General features: G+C 36.2%; 1 protein-coding gene across 11 annotated transcripts in view; it reads left to right on the top strand.

The window, feature by feature from the left end:
• Nucleotides 1-19,379, top strand: part of NEBL (nebulette) — a 273,043-nt gene that overhangs the window by 211,473 nt on the left and 42,191 nt on the right. For 4 of the 11 annotated variants that reach the window (XM_072854419.1, XM_072854416.1, XM_072854413.1 and 1 more), the window contains exons 10-18: nt 1,868-1,975; nt 2,943-3,053; nt 5,917-6,027; nt 8,280-8,390; nt 9,064-9,174; nt 9,423-9,533; nt 10,033-10,137; nt 13,268-13,360; nt 18,979-19,071. The exons of 2 other annotated variants lie outside the window; for them this stretch is intronic. In XM_072854419.1, the coding sequence (XP_072710520.1) occupies nt 1,868-1,975; nt 2,943-3,053; nt 5,917-6,027; nt 8,280-8,390; nt 9,064-9,174; nt 9,423-9,533; nt 10,033-10,137; nt 13,268-13,360; nt 18,979-19,071 (954 nt within the window). Of the gene's footprint in view, nt 1-715; nt 821-1,867; nt 1,976-2,942; nt 3,054-5,916; nt 6,028-8,279; nt 8,391-9,063; nt 9,175-9,422; nt 9,534-10,032; nt 10,138-13,267; nt 13,361-18,978; nt 19,072-19,379 lie in introns of all 11 variants that reach the window. 5 more of the 11 variants (XM_072854423.1, XM_072854414.1, XM_072854418.1 and 2 more) reach the window with 5 other exon arrangements.

The following is a 19,379-nucleotide window of genomic DNA, read 5'->3' as shown; positions in this document are numbered from 1 at the left end:
ATGAACATGGAGACATAAAATTTAAAATTTTAATATATGTACAATAGCTAGTTTATTGTTTTGCACATTTTAAATCTGTTCCTATTGTAGAGAATTTGAGATGCTAATGAACTACAGGCTAAAAAAAAGGAACTTAGATGTGTTTCAGTTTATGGAAAAGGGTGAATAAATAGGACTTAAGAGACTGAACCTGGTGCCTGTAGTTTAGTGTAGCAAAAGGTTGTGTGGTTTACCTCATTTGATTTTAAAGAATTATTTTTTTTTAATTTTCTTCCATTAGTTGAGGAATGGAGTAAAAGTATGCAGTCTGTATCGGTAGATGGAGATAATTTTTGTTTCCACTACAGGAGTGATTTTGTTGCATGACATTTATAATTATTTCCACTAGGAGGCAAACCCAGACCATCATATGTGTCCCTTTGCACTTCAAATGTAAATAATAATGGTTATTTTCTCGTGAACATTAACATTTGACTTTTGGATGAGCAGGACAAGAATTTTCTCTAGGAACTTACAAAAGTTATTTTTTATCATATCCTTTTTTCATTTCATCACAATATTTTAAATTCAAATTTAGCAGTAGAAGTTGAGTTGGAAGGCCTAACTAATAGTTTCTTTTATGCTGTTTCTCCCATAGTTACTTTAAAGGGTATTTAAATTGCAAAACCTTCTGGATTTTGTCTGTGAGAACATTATTTGATATTTTTTGTTTCAGTATGAATATAAGAAATCATTTAAACAAAGCAAGGGCTTCTATCATTTCACCCCGGATACAGCTGAACAAATCTATCACAAAGAAAATGCAGTGCTTCTAAGTCAGGTATACACAATTATAAATACACCTTGCAAAGAGAAAAATGCATCATTCTAACAGTGATTAAATCAAGCACAAAACTGCATGACAAATTACAGTGATCTACAGTGCATATTCAATCAGAAGCACCCCATGAGGAGAGAGAGTGTTTTTGGAGGATCCGAACCTAGTGCAGAAGCCTGACAGGGAAAGAGATCAACACTTTTCTCAAATTCAGACATTACTAGTTTTGAAGAGACAAATAAATTAAAGTATTACTCATTCTGAATATTATGCTTTGATTTGTAGCTATTTGCTTTCCTTTATGGCTTTTGTAGAATATTCCACCATATCACAGGCTGATTGATTGAGCTAAATAATGTGCTTGCCCATCTTAATCAAAAGAGTGGAAATGAATGAGTTCCGAAGGCTTCTCCAGGTTTCCAAACAAAGTTTATTTGCTTTGTGAGTTAGCAAAAAGTTGTATGTTGGTGTCTTAACCTTGTGTTGTTCAATGTGATTTTGCTGCTAGCTTTAAGGTCATGGTCATTGGTAGCTGTGAGGGGAATGTTGGTGCAAGACCAGACTCTACTGAGGCAGTAGTTTTCCTTCCCGCAGGTACAAACAACAGTGCATTTCAGAATGGTGCTCCTGAGCCTGAGAGAGAGACCTGTGGGGCCTGGCTATGAAACAGATTTTGTTGTTACAGTAAATGTGGTGTTTAATGGAAACATGACAGGGGATCCTACTGAAAAGCTGCCAACTGTTCAGACATAGGTCATTCAGCCAAAATCATGCAATTAGTTTAAGGATTGCAAGTGGTGGCCTCACTCCTCCTGCTGTCTTCAAAGTTCACCATTTTTAGGTCTGACATTTTGAAGCAAAGGAATAAATGACTCCAGAAAAAAATTCTATTTAGCTGCCCTATTTCTCCAGCAGGTTAAATTTGGGAGGAGTCTTCCAAGTCAAAACCTCTAAGGAGTATGGCTAAGACAGGATTTGTCTGTCGCCATAGCAAGCAATCAGATCTCACATTCTCTCAGCTGTTAACAGCATTTGTTTTCACTTTCCTAGGTCAAGTACAAAGAGAATTATGAAAAATCTAAAGGCAGATCAATGCTGGAGTTTGTGGATACACCAGTGTATCAAGTTTCAAAGGAGGCTCAAAAGATGCAAAGTGAGGTTAGTAAAACTGTGTGCTCGAACTAGCAAAATTTAGATCAATGGAGAAGCTAACAGACATCTTGTACTCAGGTTAAGAAAATGGATGAAGCAGATTGTAAAGGTTTTATAAATTGAGGATATGGTAGAATTAGTATTGAGTAGTTCTCTTTGCTATTCTGTAGCTCAGTTCTTCCTTCAAATTTGTTTTTTCTCAAAAGACCATTGGTGCTAACACTAGACAGAGATTGTATATAGCATCATTTAATTGAGAAGAAGCTCAAGAGGTCATCTAGATCAGAGATTACTAACTTTTTAACTTTTTGCCTTTAATTCCATCTTTAATGAGGGAGGGTTGTCAGGTGGGAGTGAGTGAAGCTGCAAAGCCCAGTCTGACCCCATGCCTTAACTGAAACATGCTGCTGCCTGTTCAGCCTGGGGGGCTCAGCAAGGGGGAAGGACTGTTCCTGGGCTCCAGAACAGCAATGGCTATCCTAAGTCAGGCATATTTTTCTAACTTTTTATTAAAAACTTCCAATGGTGGAGGTTTCGTGACCTCCCAGACAATCTAGTCCAGTGCTTCACCATCCATCCTGAGAGAGAGTATTTCCCTGTGCTGCAGTTTGATTTCATTATTTTTGCTGTGTGTCATGGAAAACAGATGATTTCATCCTCTAGGTAGAAACTTTTGTCTGTTTAAAACCATTATCTTGTGTGCCATTTGTCCTCTCTTTTCTCTACTAGGCAAATTGTTTCTTTCATAGGTCAGGTGAAACATTCTCTTTGGAAATACACATGTGTATTTTTGTCTAAATTGTGTGTCTTGTATAGATAATCTAGGTAATGAAATGAATAACAAAGTTGCTTATTTAATGTGATAACTAATTTATAGCATGGCTCATTTCTGGGTCTGTTTACAGTGTTCTTTCTGAAATATGCTTGGAAATACGCATGCATGTTCCACTAATTGTTGGTTTTGCTTTGACAGAAAATGTATCGCAAAGATTTTGAAGAAGGGATCAAGGGAAGACCCTCAATGGATTTAGACAAGACTCCAGAGTTCTTGCATATAAAACAGGTCACTAGCCTTCTGAAAGAGGTAGAGGATTTTTGTTTCTTTTTTGTTGTTGTTAAGATGTAAATGAGCAATAAGCAGCATCACTACAACCTACTGCGTACTGAACAACTTACAGTTAACTTGGCAGCTAAATACAAAAGTGAGTCGATGAGTAAAAATTGTGGCATGTCATTTTATATTCTGAGTAGTCCTGTAGTAAAAATCGATACTTTTTGAAGTTTTCTTATGAATATAAGGAAATTATAAACCTCAGCACACCTGAACCAGAAAACCAGAGTTAAATGAACAAATCAGATGACTCCATAGAAAATGGATCACTGGCAGGACATTCCCTCTGAGGGCCTTAGTTTTGGAATTTGTTCATCCGCTGGGCTCAAATAGCCCAAATTTGGTGACCTTCCAGGCATGCTGCAAAAGACATCTGTTTGATAGGGTTTTGGAGAGGGCCTGGAGTTTGCTTTCCAGGTAGATGAGGGGGTGGAAAGGAGGATTTCTGTTGGTGTCCAGATGGCATTTTTTCCTTTTGAGCAATTATTTCAGGTTTATGATAGTCTGTTGTGGTTATATGGATGCCTTGAGCTGTGTTTAGTCACTTTTAACTAATTTAATTGAAATAATTATCTGTCATACATGTTATGGATGAAAGAAGACCAAAATTCCATATAACTGTGATATTACATAATCTGCTTTAAGCAAATTTTGTTAGAAGGTGCAGGTTTTCTGTATGCCCACTGTTTCTTTAATATTTGTTCAATGTTCTTCAGTTGTATGTAGCATTAGAAATTAAATTACTTTTTTTCCATATCTGAGAATCCTTATATCTTTAAGTCTTTTTATATTGTTATTCAAAACTGTTTTCAGGTTAGGGTTTGAGTATTGGTTGGTTCTATAGATTAGGCTTACTATTTGACCAAATTTAGAAGTAAATGTATCAGCAAAATTCATAGTTAGAAATATCAGAGTTGCTAGATATCCTCCATTTGAATTTAGGAGCCAACAATACGTTGTTTTATATTTATTGTATTAAGAATTTATGTTTTTGTTGTGACCCAGATGAATGAAATTGACGATGCTAGAATTAAAACTCCTTGAATCTTGTTCCTTCCTTGTTCTTTAAACAACTTATCCCAGTCTATGCTAGATTTCATATGGATAAAGAAAAGATTTGCTTTGTTCAGATATTTCTTTATTATTCATCCTGTAATAAATAATTTATTCCAATAAGCTTGGCTGTCAGGTAGACAAGTCTCAAGCTAGGTCTAGTTTGTGCAGTACCATTCTGTGCGTACATGTCTCATGTATGCCTGTTGACTACCGAAAAATGCAAATGCTTGCATTTCATTGAGTTAATCTTGCTGCATGCTGAATGTCCACAGAAGCAGCCAGTGCATGCATAGCTGCAGATGTGCTGTAAATGTTCGTCTTTGAAAATTTTGATGTAACTTCCCTCCATAGTGCTACATGCATTAAGATATTCCCTAATTCTTACCTCCTCAAGTTTTATGACTCATTACTTAGGGAGTAAACCATGCTTGTAAGCCAGAGGGGAAGAATATGAGAAAATGGAAATGGTATTTTAATGCATAACTGTATGAATTTCAGATTATTTTATATCCACATTCAAGGAACAGAGTCTAAAAACAAAAGTTACATAGGTCAAATTAATTATTGTCTTTCAAATTCTTTCAGTATTTTTGCATGAAGGTTCATAATAAACTTTAGATAGATACTGCATGAAACAAGGAGGAGAACCTGGGGTTATTAAAAAATGAATTATTTGTTCAATTATTTTTTTTTAAAGTGCTAGCTGTGTTTCAGCTTATTCTGTTGCCTTCCCACTGTAGAGAATTCTGCAAATATTTCACATTTTGTAACAATAAGAACTTTCTTCTCTGAAACCACATTCACAACTCCTTCAGAAGACATAGCTGAATTTAATAATTCTAAATTAATAGAATTTGTTTCCTGCTTGTTGTAGGACGTGCTTCTGAGAAGCTTCTTTAAAAATACCTGGTTTCCTTCCTTCCTTCCTGCTATAAATAGCTTATACAGAGACAAAGGTGCTCACTAGTGCTTTTGAAATTTAATACATGATTAGGAGTGTTAATTCATGTCTATATAAATCCTTCCGAAAAATATTTTATTTAAATTTTTTCTAGTTTCCTTGCTTAAAAAAAACCCTAACCCAAACCTGGAGATGGGAAAAGCAATTAAAAATCCTTACAAAACTTTAACTTCAGTGGGCTTACATCATCTCTCTAGGAATTGGGAAGAAAAAGAACCCAATGTCCATGGGCACATTCTAGTGTGCTTTTAATTTTGTACTGAACATTTGAGTGTTCTGGAGGCTGCAGTTGCTAAACATTGATAGATCATATCAGTGCAGTGTCTGAGGGGCACAGAAGTGATGTGGTAGGAATATTGCTTCTACATTATAACTTACAAGCAGTCATTTTAACAGGTCCTAGTATAGTGTTCAGGGCATCCATCCTGATTGTGATGCCATTAGTGGAACAGAGGTAGAAACTGCAGCACAGCGTATGTTGGTCTGTAAAAGCAAATGCTACTGCAGTTAAAATGTCTGTAGAGAGGCAGCTGAGGCCCCTAAACAACGTGTTACCGCTGTATAGGAGAGGACTATTTTTCAAGAGCACAACAGGAAAATACATGACTACATTAAAACCTTTTCACTTTTTCAACATTGTACCTTTTGATTTAATGATTTCCAATTCTGTTTTAACTCTGAAACCTGTACTTCAGCTAATTCATATTTCATAGAAATTTCAGAGACCCTTCAGACATTTAATAAGTGGCATCTCTTTTCAAGATCTTGCACACAATATTAGGTGGAGGAATCTCTCTCTTTTTTTTTTTAAATCCTTAGAAAGAATATAGAAAAGATTTGGAAGAAGGGATGAAAGGAAAAGGAATGACAGTGTTTGAAGATACGCCAGATTTGATCAGAGTGAAAAATGCAGCTCAGATACTAAATGAGGTATGTTATACTAGTCAAGGTTATTGATGTCACAGAAAGTTCACTCTTTATGTTACCCTCTACTGAAAATATTCCCCCTTTTTTTTTTTTTACATAATCTACAATGAAATACGTAACTATTAAAGCTAAGGTTATTTCTGTTTTGCTTTAAGAATATAGAAAAGCTCTGGGGAAAAAAAAAAAACTTATGACAAATGTTTCAAATTTTCAGGCAATTAAAAAGTCAATGGAAATTGTTAGTGGGGTCAGTAGATAACAGCATTTAAAATGGGGTTCATTTTTCCGTCTATTTATTTGTTCAGCTAGTATAATTAATACTGTAATGAAAAAATCGTTGACTGTTAATGGACTTGTAAAGAAAAGTCAATGAAATAATTTTGAGGTTTTTGGAATAATGTACTTGCTATCTGAAAATAAATATTGGTAATGACTGCCAGGCATCTTGGGAAGATCTTTTATCCAAACAAACTATTCTACTTGTGAAAACCTTTTCCAAAAGTAGAGTTGCTCCTGAAGAAATGAATTTTCTTGAGCTTGTGGTTCATCCAATGCAAATAGACAGGTGGAAGCTCCTTCCGGAGTATATTTTTGGAACTGAACTTTGGTATTGACTGTGTTGGTCTAAGTTGCTCTGGAGGTTATGTGGAAGTGCATAAGTGTGCGATCTACTCCCATTGTGAAGGGCTGGGAGTGGAAGTGGAAGGCTCCTTGATCTGTGCACTGTCTCTTGAAGACCACCCTGAGGAACTCATGTGCTTGGCAAGCCTGTGTGCTCAGCGGAGGTGCAAGCTCCAAAGCTGGCATGGCTGCAGCTCCTGTGGATGAGCTTGCACAGGCTGCCTGGGAAGCAGCAGTGGGGAGGGAAGAGGGAAGGCACAGCTCGTGCTGCACTTCAAACCTTCAGGGAGTCATTCTTTCAGAGCAATATATATATTTATTTTATATATTTATATATTTTATATTCATTTAATATGCATGTATATGTTTATTTGTACACATATACATACATAGCCATAAGAACCAGAGTGAATGCCATGCACAGGACCAACCTTACCACTATAAACAAGTGCAGGAATATATAGCCGTAACTCCCAGGATTATCTTTTCCTTGGTGTTTTACACAGTAGGAAGCTAGGAAGAAACATCTGCCATTACACCTTTAGCAGAGAGGAAGAGAGAGCTGAAGTCTTGTCACAGATTAACTTATACTTTTTGCAAAAAACTGTGGTTTGGGAAGTAGGAGTTGTTTTATCCCATTTATTTCCATATCAGAGTGAGACAGAGATGGAAGACTGAAAGTCTTTTTGCTCTTGTTCTTGTAACTTTATGCTATAAGTGATCAGACCATTGCATTGAATAGAAGGATATTTTCCTTCTTCTTTCTAACTAATGTACAACCTAAGAAATAGTTAACAAACAGGAAAAATAAGATGAAAATATTTTAATTATATGTATTTATTTTGAAAAAATAAAACCAAACCAAAACAACAAAACTGTTTTCCACAGGCAGAGATAAACCATTATAGAAAAGAATTATTACTACTAGAAATAGCACTGCCTGAGAATATTTTAATTTTTTATATAAAAAAAAGTACAACTATTGCATACAATATTTCAGTATTACATTTCAATATCATTAGCTGATGAACAAGAAATATATCCTTGCTTGGATAAGCTGAAGATGAAATATCCATTTTGTTTTCTGGTTATTTATAATTTATGTTGTGGGAAAAAAGCAGCAATCATGGATGAGTACTGCCACTTGCCTAATGGCAGGAAAGACCTATTAAATGAATAAATTACAACTTCCTGCTCTGAAAGTTCACTGGAAACAATTCTGTATAGTATTAAATTTCTAACATGTAGTCTTTTCATAAATAAAATATTTTCTTAAAAGTAAAATGTGTTTCAATTAGGCTGGCACCAAGTACCAGCTTATTACACTATGTTCTGTAGAGCTAAACTTCCCCTTTACTTTAAAGGATAATTGTAGCAAGCTGTATGGACTGATTTCCCCCCACCGTCTGCCAAATTAAAAATTCAGTGGTAGAGTTTTGTACATTCAGTGAATATCTCCTTGAGTTTTCCTCCTGTAGTTTGTTATGTGTTTTCCTGACAAAAGCTTGCCAAGACTCTTGAGAGTTGTGACTCTTAACTTGAGATTTTTGTTTGACTCTAAATCTTAAATTGGATCTCTTGTGCAAAACTGTCTGGCTATTGTGAATATAATGTATGAAGTTTTATCTTCCCAGAAACAATACAAGAAAGACCTGGAAACTGAAATCAAAGGAAAGGGCATGCAAGTTGGTCCAGATACTCCTGAGATAAGACGGGCCAAGAAAGCTTCTGAAATTGCAAGCATGGTCAGTACCATACCTGGTGCAAGCTTTCCATTTGACAGGATGCAACAAATTATTCTCATTGAAAATTCCAGGTGGTGATCAATCTAGGTAGTAGCAATACCACAAATTTCATGAAGTACCTAATCCGTTGAGCTGCATAGAGTCTAAAAGTTGCATAATCAGTGTATGGGGGAAAGTTACTTCCCAGAACTTTGACCTTTCTGTCATCTTTTGCAGGTGGTGCTTGTTCCTCACAAACCACCCCTGGCCTGGGCTGTGTTCAGTAGCTGCAGGCCCTACTGCTTTTAGGCCTAAATAGCTGCTTGTTTAGTTAGGGCCAAATGATAAACAGAGTTAGAGAGATGCTAAAGCCTTATGACTCCAGTCTGGCTAAGCACAGTCGAGGGAGAAAGGCTCATCTACATGTGTCTGGGATTGCGGCTGCCAGAGCTGCAAAGACAGATGTGAAAGGCTACATCAGATTTGAAGTAAGCAGTACATTAAAAGAATTTTTTAACTCATCAGCAGCTACAGCATAGGGGTGTCGTAGATAGATCCTATAAAGCTAATGCTGTTGAATCGAAAGCTTTCTGGTGTTTAGGAATGCTGTTCAGTGGACTCTCACAGATTAAAGTAGGAACAATTTAAGAATTTGGCTGTCAGACGTGAATATTTCCAATGCTATTCTTTTCAGAAAGAATACAAGAAAGACTTAGAGAATGAAATTAAAGGAAAGGGAATGGGCGTGGGCATGGATACTCCTGATATACAACGAGCCAAAAAAGCTTCTGAAATTGTAAGCCAGGTGAGTACAGAATGACTCTCTTAAGATGACTTTGGAAGTAAAACACAGTATGATGTTAAAAATATAAAATCTTCTCGAACAGACTTGGGTTAAAAGGAATCAGCAGTGCACAATAAAAAAATTAAATTAAAGAAATTGAAGAATTTAGTTTAAAGTCTGACCAGTCCTATCAGAATAGCTTTGAAAACAGCACATACAAGTAACTATAGATTTAGTTATGTTTTTTTTTTTCCTTCTTTTTTCTTCAGAAAGAATATAAAAAGGATCTGGAAACTGAAATTATAGGAAAAGGGATGCAAGTTGGCCCATATACTCCTGAAATACAACGGGTCAAAAGGGCTTCAGAAATAGCAAGCCAGGTAGGCATAGTTCAAAGGCTGAATATTTTAATTTTGTGTAGCAATGAGTGCTTGACATACATTGCTCAAAATACTTCTCTAGCTCTGTAGAGGCTTTCATACCCGTATTAAATTAATTTACATGTAGTAAAAAAATCTTACTGCCTGATTCTTACTTGTATTTAGGCCTGTAATGCCATGTAAATTGACTTTAATTTTTTACATCTACCTGCAGGTCTTTTTACATTACCTAATGATGACAAGGATATATATATCCTGACAGTGAAGGGAAAATATATAATATATATGAGAATATATTTTATATATATTATATTTTCAGTGTGGGACACAGTGTCAGGTGTCCCACACAGACAATGATAACGATATCATAGAGGAGAAAGGTTGAAATAAATACTGTACAAGGATGTTGAGGCTCATCAGCAATAAGCATATTTTGTTGCAGTTTGGATATTCTGAGCCCAAGAAAGCAGGAAATAAACATTTTAAAATTATTTTTCAGAAAATGTACAAATCTGAAGCAGAGAAGATGCTCTGTAACTATTCTGCTGTCCCAGACACTCCAGAGATGGAGAGGATAAAAAGTACTCAGAAAAACGTCAGTTCAGTAAGTAATAGTGCTTCTCTCTTCACTTGTAACTTTTCAGATATTTTTCACTTCAAATAGGCTCCTTTGTGCTGCAGCATGAAATAGGGAACTTATGAGTAAATGTCCTTTGAACCATTTGCATAATTTTCCTGGCAAAAGCTGTATCACTCATTACTTTCAGTAAAAAAAATACCCAGCTTTTCTAGGTGTGACACTGTTATTTTGAATTGCTAAACCACTTATACCACCTTGCCAAGCCACAGTTATTTTTAAATGAAGATTTTTTTTCTTTTTCCATCAAGTCCCTGGAAGTACTTTATTTAAAAGGACAGAAAAATCTAAGGCTTGTTACTATGCATATAAGATTTTTCATCTGTTTCCTATCATATGTACAGAACATCAAGATTTGGGTATAAAATTAGAACAGATCAGGTTTCATAAATATATATGTCTAATGATTTTAGGTTATACTGGTTGTATTTTTTAATTTTATGCTAGATTTAAGTTTCAGTTTATCCCTAAGTATAAATTGTGAGCTTAGATTTCTAAAATTGCCCAGTTTGGGATGCATTCAGTTCCATTTCCTTTTTGGGCCCATTAATTCTGCTGTTTGTAATTCTGGCTTTGCTTGTAATACAACAGAGAAGAGGAGTAAATATAGCCTCCGGAACCAAAGGCTGTCCAGTTAGTGTCTCTTTTTTATGGCAGACTAAGTAATACTAATAAAGCCAATGATCTGAGAGAAAGGAATATAAGTTACTTAAATGTTTTAGTATTATCTGACAGAGATGTTATTCTTTAACTTAGAGATATTGTCAGCTTCTCCAACTCTGCATGAGTACAAGGTCAACTAGTTTCTCTCAGAGGTGTTTACCTGCAGCTATCCCGTATCACTGCAGCTTCACTAGGGGAGTAGGAGCCTGTGGGGAGAGGAGAGACGAAAAGTCTCTGAGACTGCTCTAGGCAGTGGTCTCTCCTGTAACATCTTCCAGCCATTACCTGCTCCTTTTCTTCCTTCAGATGAGAGCAGCTGAAAGCTACATCTTTCTAATAGGAGCTGTTGACAGGCCCACTGGCTCGAATTTTGTTTCTTGTAATCTGTTGCCTCTTAGTTTTGCATGGTGCTCTGCTGCACGGTGTGACGGTGATTAGCACCGTATCTCATGTCACTGGCATCCTAACATGCTACGCCAAAACTCTGTGTAACAGAGGGGATCCAAGCTAGCATCTACTGATCTGCTTTCCTCCCTGCTCCAGTCTTTGGTAGCTTTTGTTGAGTCCTCAAATAGGTCAGCAGGTCTGGTAGTGTGGACTCACTAACAGTTAGATACCAGGCACGTAATAACCTTCCGCTGCTTAACTAAGCCTTGACAAGCTTCTGACACATCTGAACCCCTTGCAGCCCTGTAGGCCAGTCTGAGCTTTCAGTGCCAAGACTGACAATTATCCTCTTTGTTAGTGTACTAGATAATATGAAATAAAAATATTTTGTCTTTGAGGTGATTTGTGTTTGCTTTATTTTGTGACCATCCTTTTTCTGTTTCTGAACTGGATCCTCCAAAGGTAGGAAAGCAGTTTATAGCTGTAATTGAATTATCATTTTTTTCTTTCTCTACATTTTAATCTTTCAGCATTCTGTGCAATTTAGATTATAAAGGTAAGTTACTTTTTACTAAGTTAAGATACAGCTGGGAGCAGCCCCAATATAAAAAAATTAATGACCCCTAATAGGCTTCTGATTTTTGGACTTAATCTCAAATATTTTCCTGCCTTAAGGGACAAAAAAAGTGTCTAGCTCTGCAGATAAGATCTAGCTCATGTGGCAGATGATTTACAAGAGGATATTTACTGCACAGTCATCTCTTTCATAGAAAAATTTCCCAGGTCCAACATTTTTTACCACTCCCTCCTTGGTAGAAGAGAAAAGTATATTTTAGTTCAGTCCACTATGTAAATCTTTCTACCTTGTACTGACATGTTGGTGCAGAACAATTTTCAGTCTCTGTTCTCGCATGTTAAAACAAAATTCTGAATTGTTAAAGGTTTTCTGAACATTTAAAAAATGAGTTATGGACATAAATAATTCACTCTCCTCTAGAATATTTGGCAGAACTGGTCACCGTAGGTTACAGAGAACTTCAAGGAAGTAGGAGAAGTGCATCAAGAATGATGTTTTATTGTTTAAGGTTAATTGATAGGAAAAATAAAAGTTAAATAAATCTTGGTTTAAGAAAAGCAGAAATACTAAATAGTAAAGATTTCTTTTACGAGCTCCAGACTTGTTTTTACACTACCAGCCTGGAAATACTTGCTGGAATGGCAACAGCTGTGACACTAAATACTGAAATTCAAATAAAACTTCTTTAGGAGTTTTGCAGCGTGAACTGGTGCTCCATGGTTATTTAAATTATAGCCACATTTGGAATTTGTGGAGCAGTTAGTTACTGTCTCTTTCAGTAACTTTGAATGATCGATTCTACCGATGTGCTTTGTGTTTTATCCTTTACTGAAACAACTGAAATAGAGAGGAGAATTATATAAACAGTGTCCGTATCTTTCCAGAACTGAGCTTTGTTTTTAGATGCAGTCCTCAGCTTTCTGGCATGAACCCAGAAATCAAAAAAGTGTGTGACTTGGATTGTAGCTCTGGCTGTTCTGGTTATTTTGTCATGAATATGTCAATTTTCTAGTTTGCTAAATTAGAAATAATAGTATCTGTTCACTTCTCAGAGTATTTTAAGATCTGAATATTAAAAAATGAATTCAAATCTTGCATGTACATGCACGTTCAAATACATTGAAATGAGAGAGATTACTCAAGCATGAAGTTGCATTTGTAAATGTTTATAGATTATGTTCTAAATTTTAATATTATTTCCAAAGTTAAAACTATCATTACAAATACTTACAAATGTTTGAGATCAATCTAAAGGATGATAATAGATTATCTGCGTTACAGTTGAAAAACAGAATGTTGTTATAGTTATTGATAATTGGTCTGATTTATGAAAAATTAAAGTATTGCTTTCTTAGCAAGATTTATAGTCAGACCGATTTGGAACTTGGAAAATTGCCCAGCCCTTTTATGAGAACTTGTACTTGCATTGCTAACAGTCTCATAATTACTTTTTCTTTGGGGGAAATGAAGGTGTTTTATAAGAAGGAAGTAGGAGCTGGTACAGCTGTAAAAGAGACTCCAGAGATTGAAAGAGTAAAGAAAAATCAACAGAATATTAGTTCGGTAAGTGTTATTAACGTTAATTATTCTTATGTGAGTAAATGGTGGTCACTTTTTTTTTCCATCTTGTTTACTAAAAATTCTACTTTTTCGTATCACACATCTTATTCAAGTACTACTCCACTGAATTTTGGATATAGAGCTCCATTCTAGTAGAGTTAGAGCTCCACTCTAATGTAGTTCTTCCGTGTCCAAAGGTAGAGTATCAAATTGAAGCATTATGAAAAACAGGAAAAACTTTTAACTAAATGTTTGAGGAAAGAGTTTTGTCTTTCAAGAGTGAAAAACATGAAATGTATTTCCCAATATGACAGACTGAACAGCAGTTGTGATTTGCAATTTAGAAAACTAATCATATCAGAAAAAAGAAAATCTGTAAAGTTCCTGTAGAGTCTGCAGGTATTACATGGGGGTTGGTACAGTTTGCACTTCAAGAAGAGGAAGATTATGTCCAGACTCAAGCTATGTGAAAAGGTGGAGGGTTTGTGCCTCTTTACATGCTGAAGACAAGTTGATCTGTGGATCTGATGAGACTGGTTCTGAATTGATGTTGTTTATCTGTGGATGCCCAATGTCTTTGGCACTTTAATGGGCAGCTAAAAATAAAGTATCAAAATGAGAGTTTTCTACAAGTAGAACATGCTTTTCTTTCATGCTTTTCTACAAGTAGAATATGCTTTTCCAAGTGGCAAAACTTGGAAAAAAGTGGAAAAGTGACTGCCAAGCAAAAAAACACTTGTAGCTGCATTGTTTGCTTGTTTGGAATTTTTATTGTGGAGGGGCCATTTTTATGTTTGTGACATGGCTTTGCTGATGATTAGATACTTTTTTAAAAATAAAGTTTGAAAGTAACGCATAGACATGACACTAGTTTGTGTTTAAATATTAGTTGAAATCCAAATTAAGGACTCTGGACACCTATTCTACTAGAATTTCCTTGTTTACTGAGTAGTGTTAAATACGGCATCTCCCACCAAAGTAAGGTCAGGTAGGGAATTTCCATAAAACTTTGAAAAACTCGTATTTTCCTTGGAATTTTTCTCTGCTCCATCCATCACTTTTCATCTTGTCATTTTGAGTCACAGCACAATTTGAAGATTCAGTGCAAGCTATCACGTGTCCTAAATCCTGAAATACTGTTTCTGGTTGGGAAGCTGTAGGTTTTCTTGACTTGAGGGTGGGCTTTTTTTGTTGTTGTTTTTTGGTTTGTTTCCTCCCCCTGCAATTATGTTTTTTTGGTTGGTTGGTTTTGGTCGTTTTTTTGTGTGGGGTTTTTTTTTTTTTTTTTTTTTTAAAGCCAGGTTTGTACTGGTGTTCTAGAAACAAAAACCTAATCTCCTGTTACCTATTTGACTTCCAGTTACCACAGACATTTATTTTGAGAGTAGTCACACACACACACACAGAGGCTTATTAGTAGTCTTACTCTAATGCTTTTTCTCAGTACCTTTAAAAGTGAAATGGAAATAGTGTACAGTGCTCTTGCTGTTTGAGAAATCCTAAATAGTGGTGAAGAGGGGAAAGTGAAAGATGGATCAGTATGCTAGTAAACACATGTGAACAAAAGCATACCAAGAGAAACATAAAATGCATTAGTGGTTTAGTGGTATGATGTAAGTAGCACGGCCTTTACCTTACTAGTCTGTGTTTAGAGTTAATATTTTACAAAAGATATTTTATTACATGTAGTGTACTTGAGATTACTTAAGTCTTGTATAATATTTATTAAAAGTGTAGAATGCCAGATTTAAAGGCAATGTGCAAGAAAGTCTTAAATGATATGTCAGTAAGAGGGAAATTGTATTGTGCAGTGAGAGGGAAATTATATTGTGCAATTTACAGGAGTCCCAAAGGAAGGGTAAATTACACCAATTTTGACTCCATTAGATTTAAACATTTTACACATATCTTTGAATTTAGCCAGAAGTACATAGGACAGCTTTAAAACTATTTGCTGAGCTAAATGGAACTATGGGATGTGAAGCACAGCTGCAGTGCAAAAAAACCCAGAACACCAAACCCAAATAACATGCCCTGTACAACCAAACCATGCAATAAAGTCCATTGCATCATGTTCTGAAAGTGATCAGATTCTTCCAGATGACATATATTGGAGACAAAGATCAGAACGCTCTGTTTTCAAATCCTAAAAAACAAGGTGGTGACAGCCAAGGGGGTTGAGCTCATCTCACCTGTTGTGATGATTGGTTTGGAAGAAGCATTCTCCTAAATAGTTGGAGTCAAGATCTCACAGAACTTTAAAAGCAAACATCAGACCCATGGACTGTAACTGAATCTGAACTGAGAAGCTCCAAATAACTAAGGATTTTTTATAAACTTGTTTATATTGAGGGACAGGCAGGGCTGGACACAGCAGTGGGAAGACGGCTTTTGGGGGAAGATTTTAATTGTATTTTTGTTTGTGTGAAATCCATGAGGAAACCCCTGTGATATGTCAGTCAACACCACAAAGCTGGGGTCTGATTAAAACTCAAGCAACAGACATTTTGAATCATTTTAAGGACTAGTAGCACTGCCAATTCTTAAGCTTACCTAATAGTCTCTATTAAAAGACCCTTTTTTCCAGTGGTTTAGTACTTCTGCCAGTCCTAAACTGTCTGGACTGAAATTTTCCATTCCTGGTCTGTGCTTTGGGCTGGTTTGGTTTTATTTATTTATTTATAGATTTCAGCCAAAGCAGCTTCCAAGTATGAGCTTAGAGAAAAACAAGTTGTTTTGTCTGTGTTAAAAAATTTTGCGCTCTCCAGAAGTACCATGTCTTAGAGAAGAGAGTTGAAAATTATCTACTAAGTGACATTTGGTACAGTGGATTTGGGGAAAAAAGAGGCCAGGGGTGAGGACCTGAAAGTGTAGAAGGGCTTGGTCAAAGTGGACAGGCCAAATGTGGGGAAAGATGGGCAGAGTGATGTGCTCCTGTGCATAGGTGCTTCCTTCCAGAAGAGCTGAAACAGAACCCAAGGTCATTTAGACTCATCACTCCCTCACTGTTAGCGTGTATCTGAGGTATCCTTGGTCAAATATTTTCCCTTTCTTTAATGATGGTGTCCACAGAGGTAACAAACTACACTTGTTCTCATGGGTTTGTGCAGTCAATCTAAACAAACCACAAGGGGCTTAAGATGAAGGCACACGAAGGAATGTACATTTGTAGTTTTTTAAATCATGAGGAATTGCTTCCCCAAGAGGTACCTTTAGGGAATATTATTAAGGTCACTAAGTCAATACTCAAAAGCAAGAACCTGAATTCAAGTCCCTGTGTCTAGACCTGATGATCCATTGCCAAAGTATATGATTTTATACTTTGCCACGGAGGTGGACCTGCTCTGGTTTTCCGTTTTGCAAACTACAGTTCAATGGGAATTCTCATTTGAATGCAGGTGCTGTATAATCCTATGTTTTTTAAAATTATGTAGCCAGATTAGCTGTTACTTGTCTGTGCTGTCTAGTAAAAATAGTACTTTTCCATGTCACAATTCCCTTTTTCCTCATTTGATAGAAAAATTAGTGAATTAATGTGTGTGAAAAACTCAGATGCTTTAGCGAGGAGCAACATAGAAAAGTTCCTGAAGGAATCAGTAATTCTGTCATCAAAGCAGGACCTTAGAGTAGTTAAAGAAAAAAAAAATCAGTCATGGTCTGTGTGCAAACTACTCATTAAGTAAGGGTCATCGATGATGTGTAATGAATGAGGCAGAATTCTCTTGAGAAAAACAGCTTTTGGTAATAGATAAAGAAGATTATAATGCACTTAGAGGAAAAGAATGAAGTAGTATAAAATATATTAAAAGCTGTATATGGAGCATATTTGTACAAGGGGCAAAACTAAGGTTACATTTAAGTTAATTGTGTCATTTTGTGATTTCTAAGTCCTTGATTTTGCAGCCTTGAAATGTATTTAACAGAAGTTTTGTATGCCACATTAATATAAAACTGTACAAATTGATTCATTATGCTGTTCCCTTGTTCTTAAAGTACTTTTCCTTCCTTGAGTCTTGCTAATGAAAAATGTTTCCAACTGTTATGTATCACCACACTCACAATTTTGAACGTTTTTGTGAATTTTGCTGTTCTATTACCCTTGTAAAGAAAAAGAAAGCATGCCATATCACTATAAAGGATGGCATGGTCTACAAGTATTGTTTATTTTATGGTGGCATAAGAGATTTGAAGCTGAATGTGCTGAATACTGGACAGGTATTTAGTAACAGACAGTAAGACAAAGACAATGCGCAGATGTGTTCAAGATGACCCTTTTGGATAGCATATGGAAAACCAGAAAATATGATGCCTTTCTTTTTAGTACCACATCCACTTAACCTTACAATTCTTTCTCATTAAGTTGAATTCCAGCTTTGGTACATATGGTGTATAATTGAAGAAATTCTAGTTCTGTGCATCTTTCAAATTATGGAGTCTACCATATCCAAGCATATTGCTGTTTAAAAGAGATTAAATGTGGCAAAAGCAACAGTAAATATCTGTTTTAAAAAAAAGGACTGTCGTGGTTTAGCTTCAGTTGGCAATTAAGCACCACACAACTGCTCGCTCATCCTCCCTGCCCCGGTGGGATGGGGGAGAGAATCGGAAGAGCAAAAGTAAGAAAACTCGTGGGTTGAGATGAGAACAGTTTAATAATTGGGGAAAAAATATAATAATAATAGTGATAAATTGTAATGAGAAGGAAAACAACAAGAGAGTGAGAGAGGAACAAAACCCAGAAAAAAAACCCCAAGTGATGCAACCGCTCACCATCTGCTGACCGATGCCCAGCCAGTCCCTGAGCAGCGATCGCTCCCCCCCAGCCAACTCCCCCCAGTTTATATACTAAGCACGATGTCATATGGTATGGAATAGCCCTTTGGCCAGTTTGGATCAACTATCTTGGCTGTGCCCTTTCCTAGTTTCTTGTGCACCTGGCAGAGCATGGGAAGCTGAAAAGTCCTTGGCTAGTGTAAGCACTACTTAGCAACAACTGAAACATCAGTGTGTTATCAACACGATTCTCATACTAAATCCAAACCACAGCACTATACCAGCTACTAGGAAGAAAATGAACTCTATCCCAGCCGAAACCAGGACAGACAGCATCTTCAAAGGCATCATCCATCCCGACATCTGCATTCTCCCTGATGTGTCTGTGTGTTTTTAGAGAACTTGAATGAGACTTTGCAGTCATCTACCCTTTTAAGAACACATCTGTGAAGTGTTTAGTTTCTGAAATGGACTGGTAGACTCCGTAGCAAGATGATAGCAAGACCAAGACGTTGTCAGAGTGATACAGATCTCCAAGTAGTATATGCAGAATCCCAATTATCATGAAGATAGCCACTATCCCATGTGATGTATATTCCTGCTGTAAGAGTTTTAGGATATTAGGCTTGTTATATGCACTCTCTGCTGCGTTGTATCAAACAAGATCTACTGGAGACTCTAGCAGCCTGTTTCAGAAATTAAATATAACTGTTCCTTTTCAGGTCAATAGTGTTGATAGGTGTGGTCTAGCTGTGCAGTAAGGGAGAGATTACAAAATGTTTATTGTGTTTTAGTGCTTGTCTGTATCTCCTTTAAATTGCTAATATTTTGTAATATTTATCGTGCAGATTAAATACAAGGAAGAAATTCAGCATGCAACAACTATTTCTGATCCACCCGAACTAAGGAGAGTTAAGGAAAACCAGAAGAATATTAGCAATGTGTGCCCCATTTTCATTGCTTGCACACTTCTCTCTACTGTATTAAATGTGTTTGTGCCTCAGTGAATATGTCTGTGGTGTTTGTGCTAGGTCCTGTTTGTCCACAAAGACTAATTTAATCAATTAATGGTAAAATAATAACTCCTTAGGCTTGCATTTTGATTAACATTAATGAGCATGAAGTATTCCTGTTGAAGTGTCAATTGTCTGTGTCTGAAATAGAAGAACTGCAAGAGGGTGAGTTCTAAGTATCGTGTGGAAACATGTGGGTGTTTATTAAGGAATGGTATTTTCCGTCCAAATGCAGT

The sequence above is a fragment of the Ciconia boyciana genome, chromosome 2, assembly GCF_034638445.1.
Source record: "Ciconia boyciana chromosome 2, ASM3463844v1, whole genome shotgun sequence".
Taxonomy (NCBI): domain Eukaryota; kingdom Metazoa; phylum Chordata; class Aves; order Ciconiiformes; family Ciconiidae; genus Ciconia; species Ciconia boyciana.
This window is presented reverse-complemented; position numbering and strand designations above follow the sequence as displayed.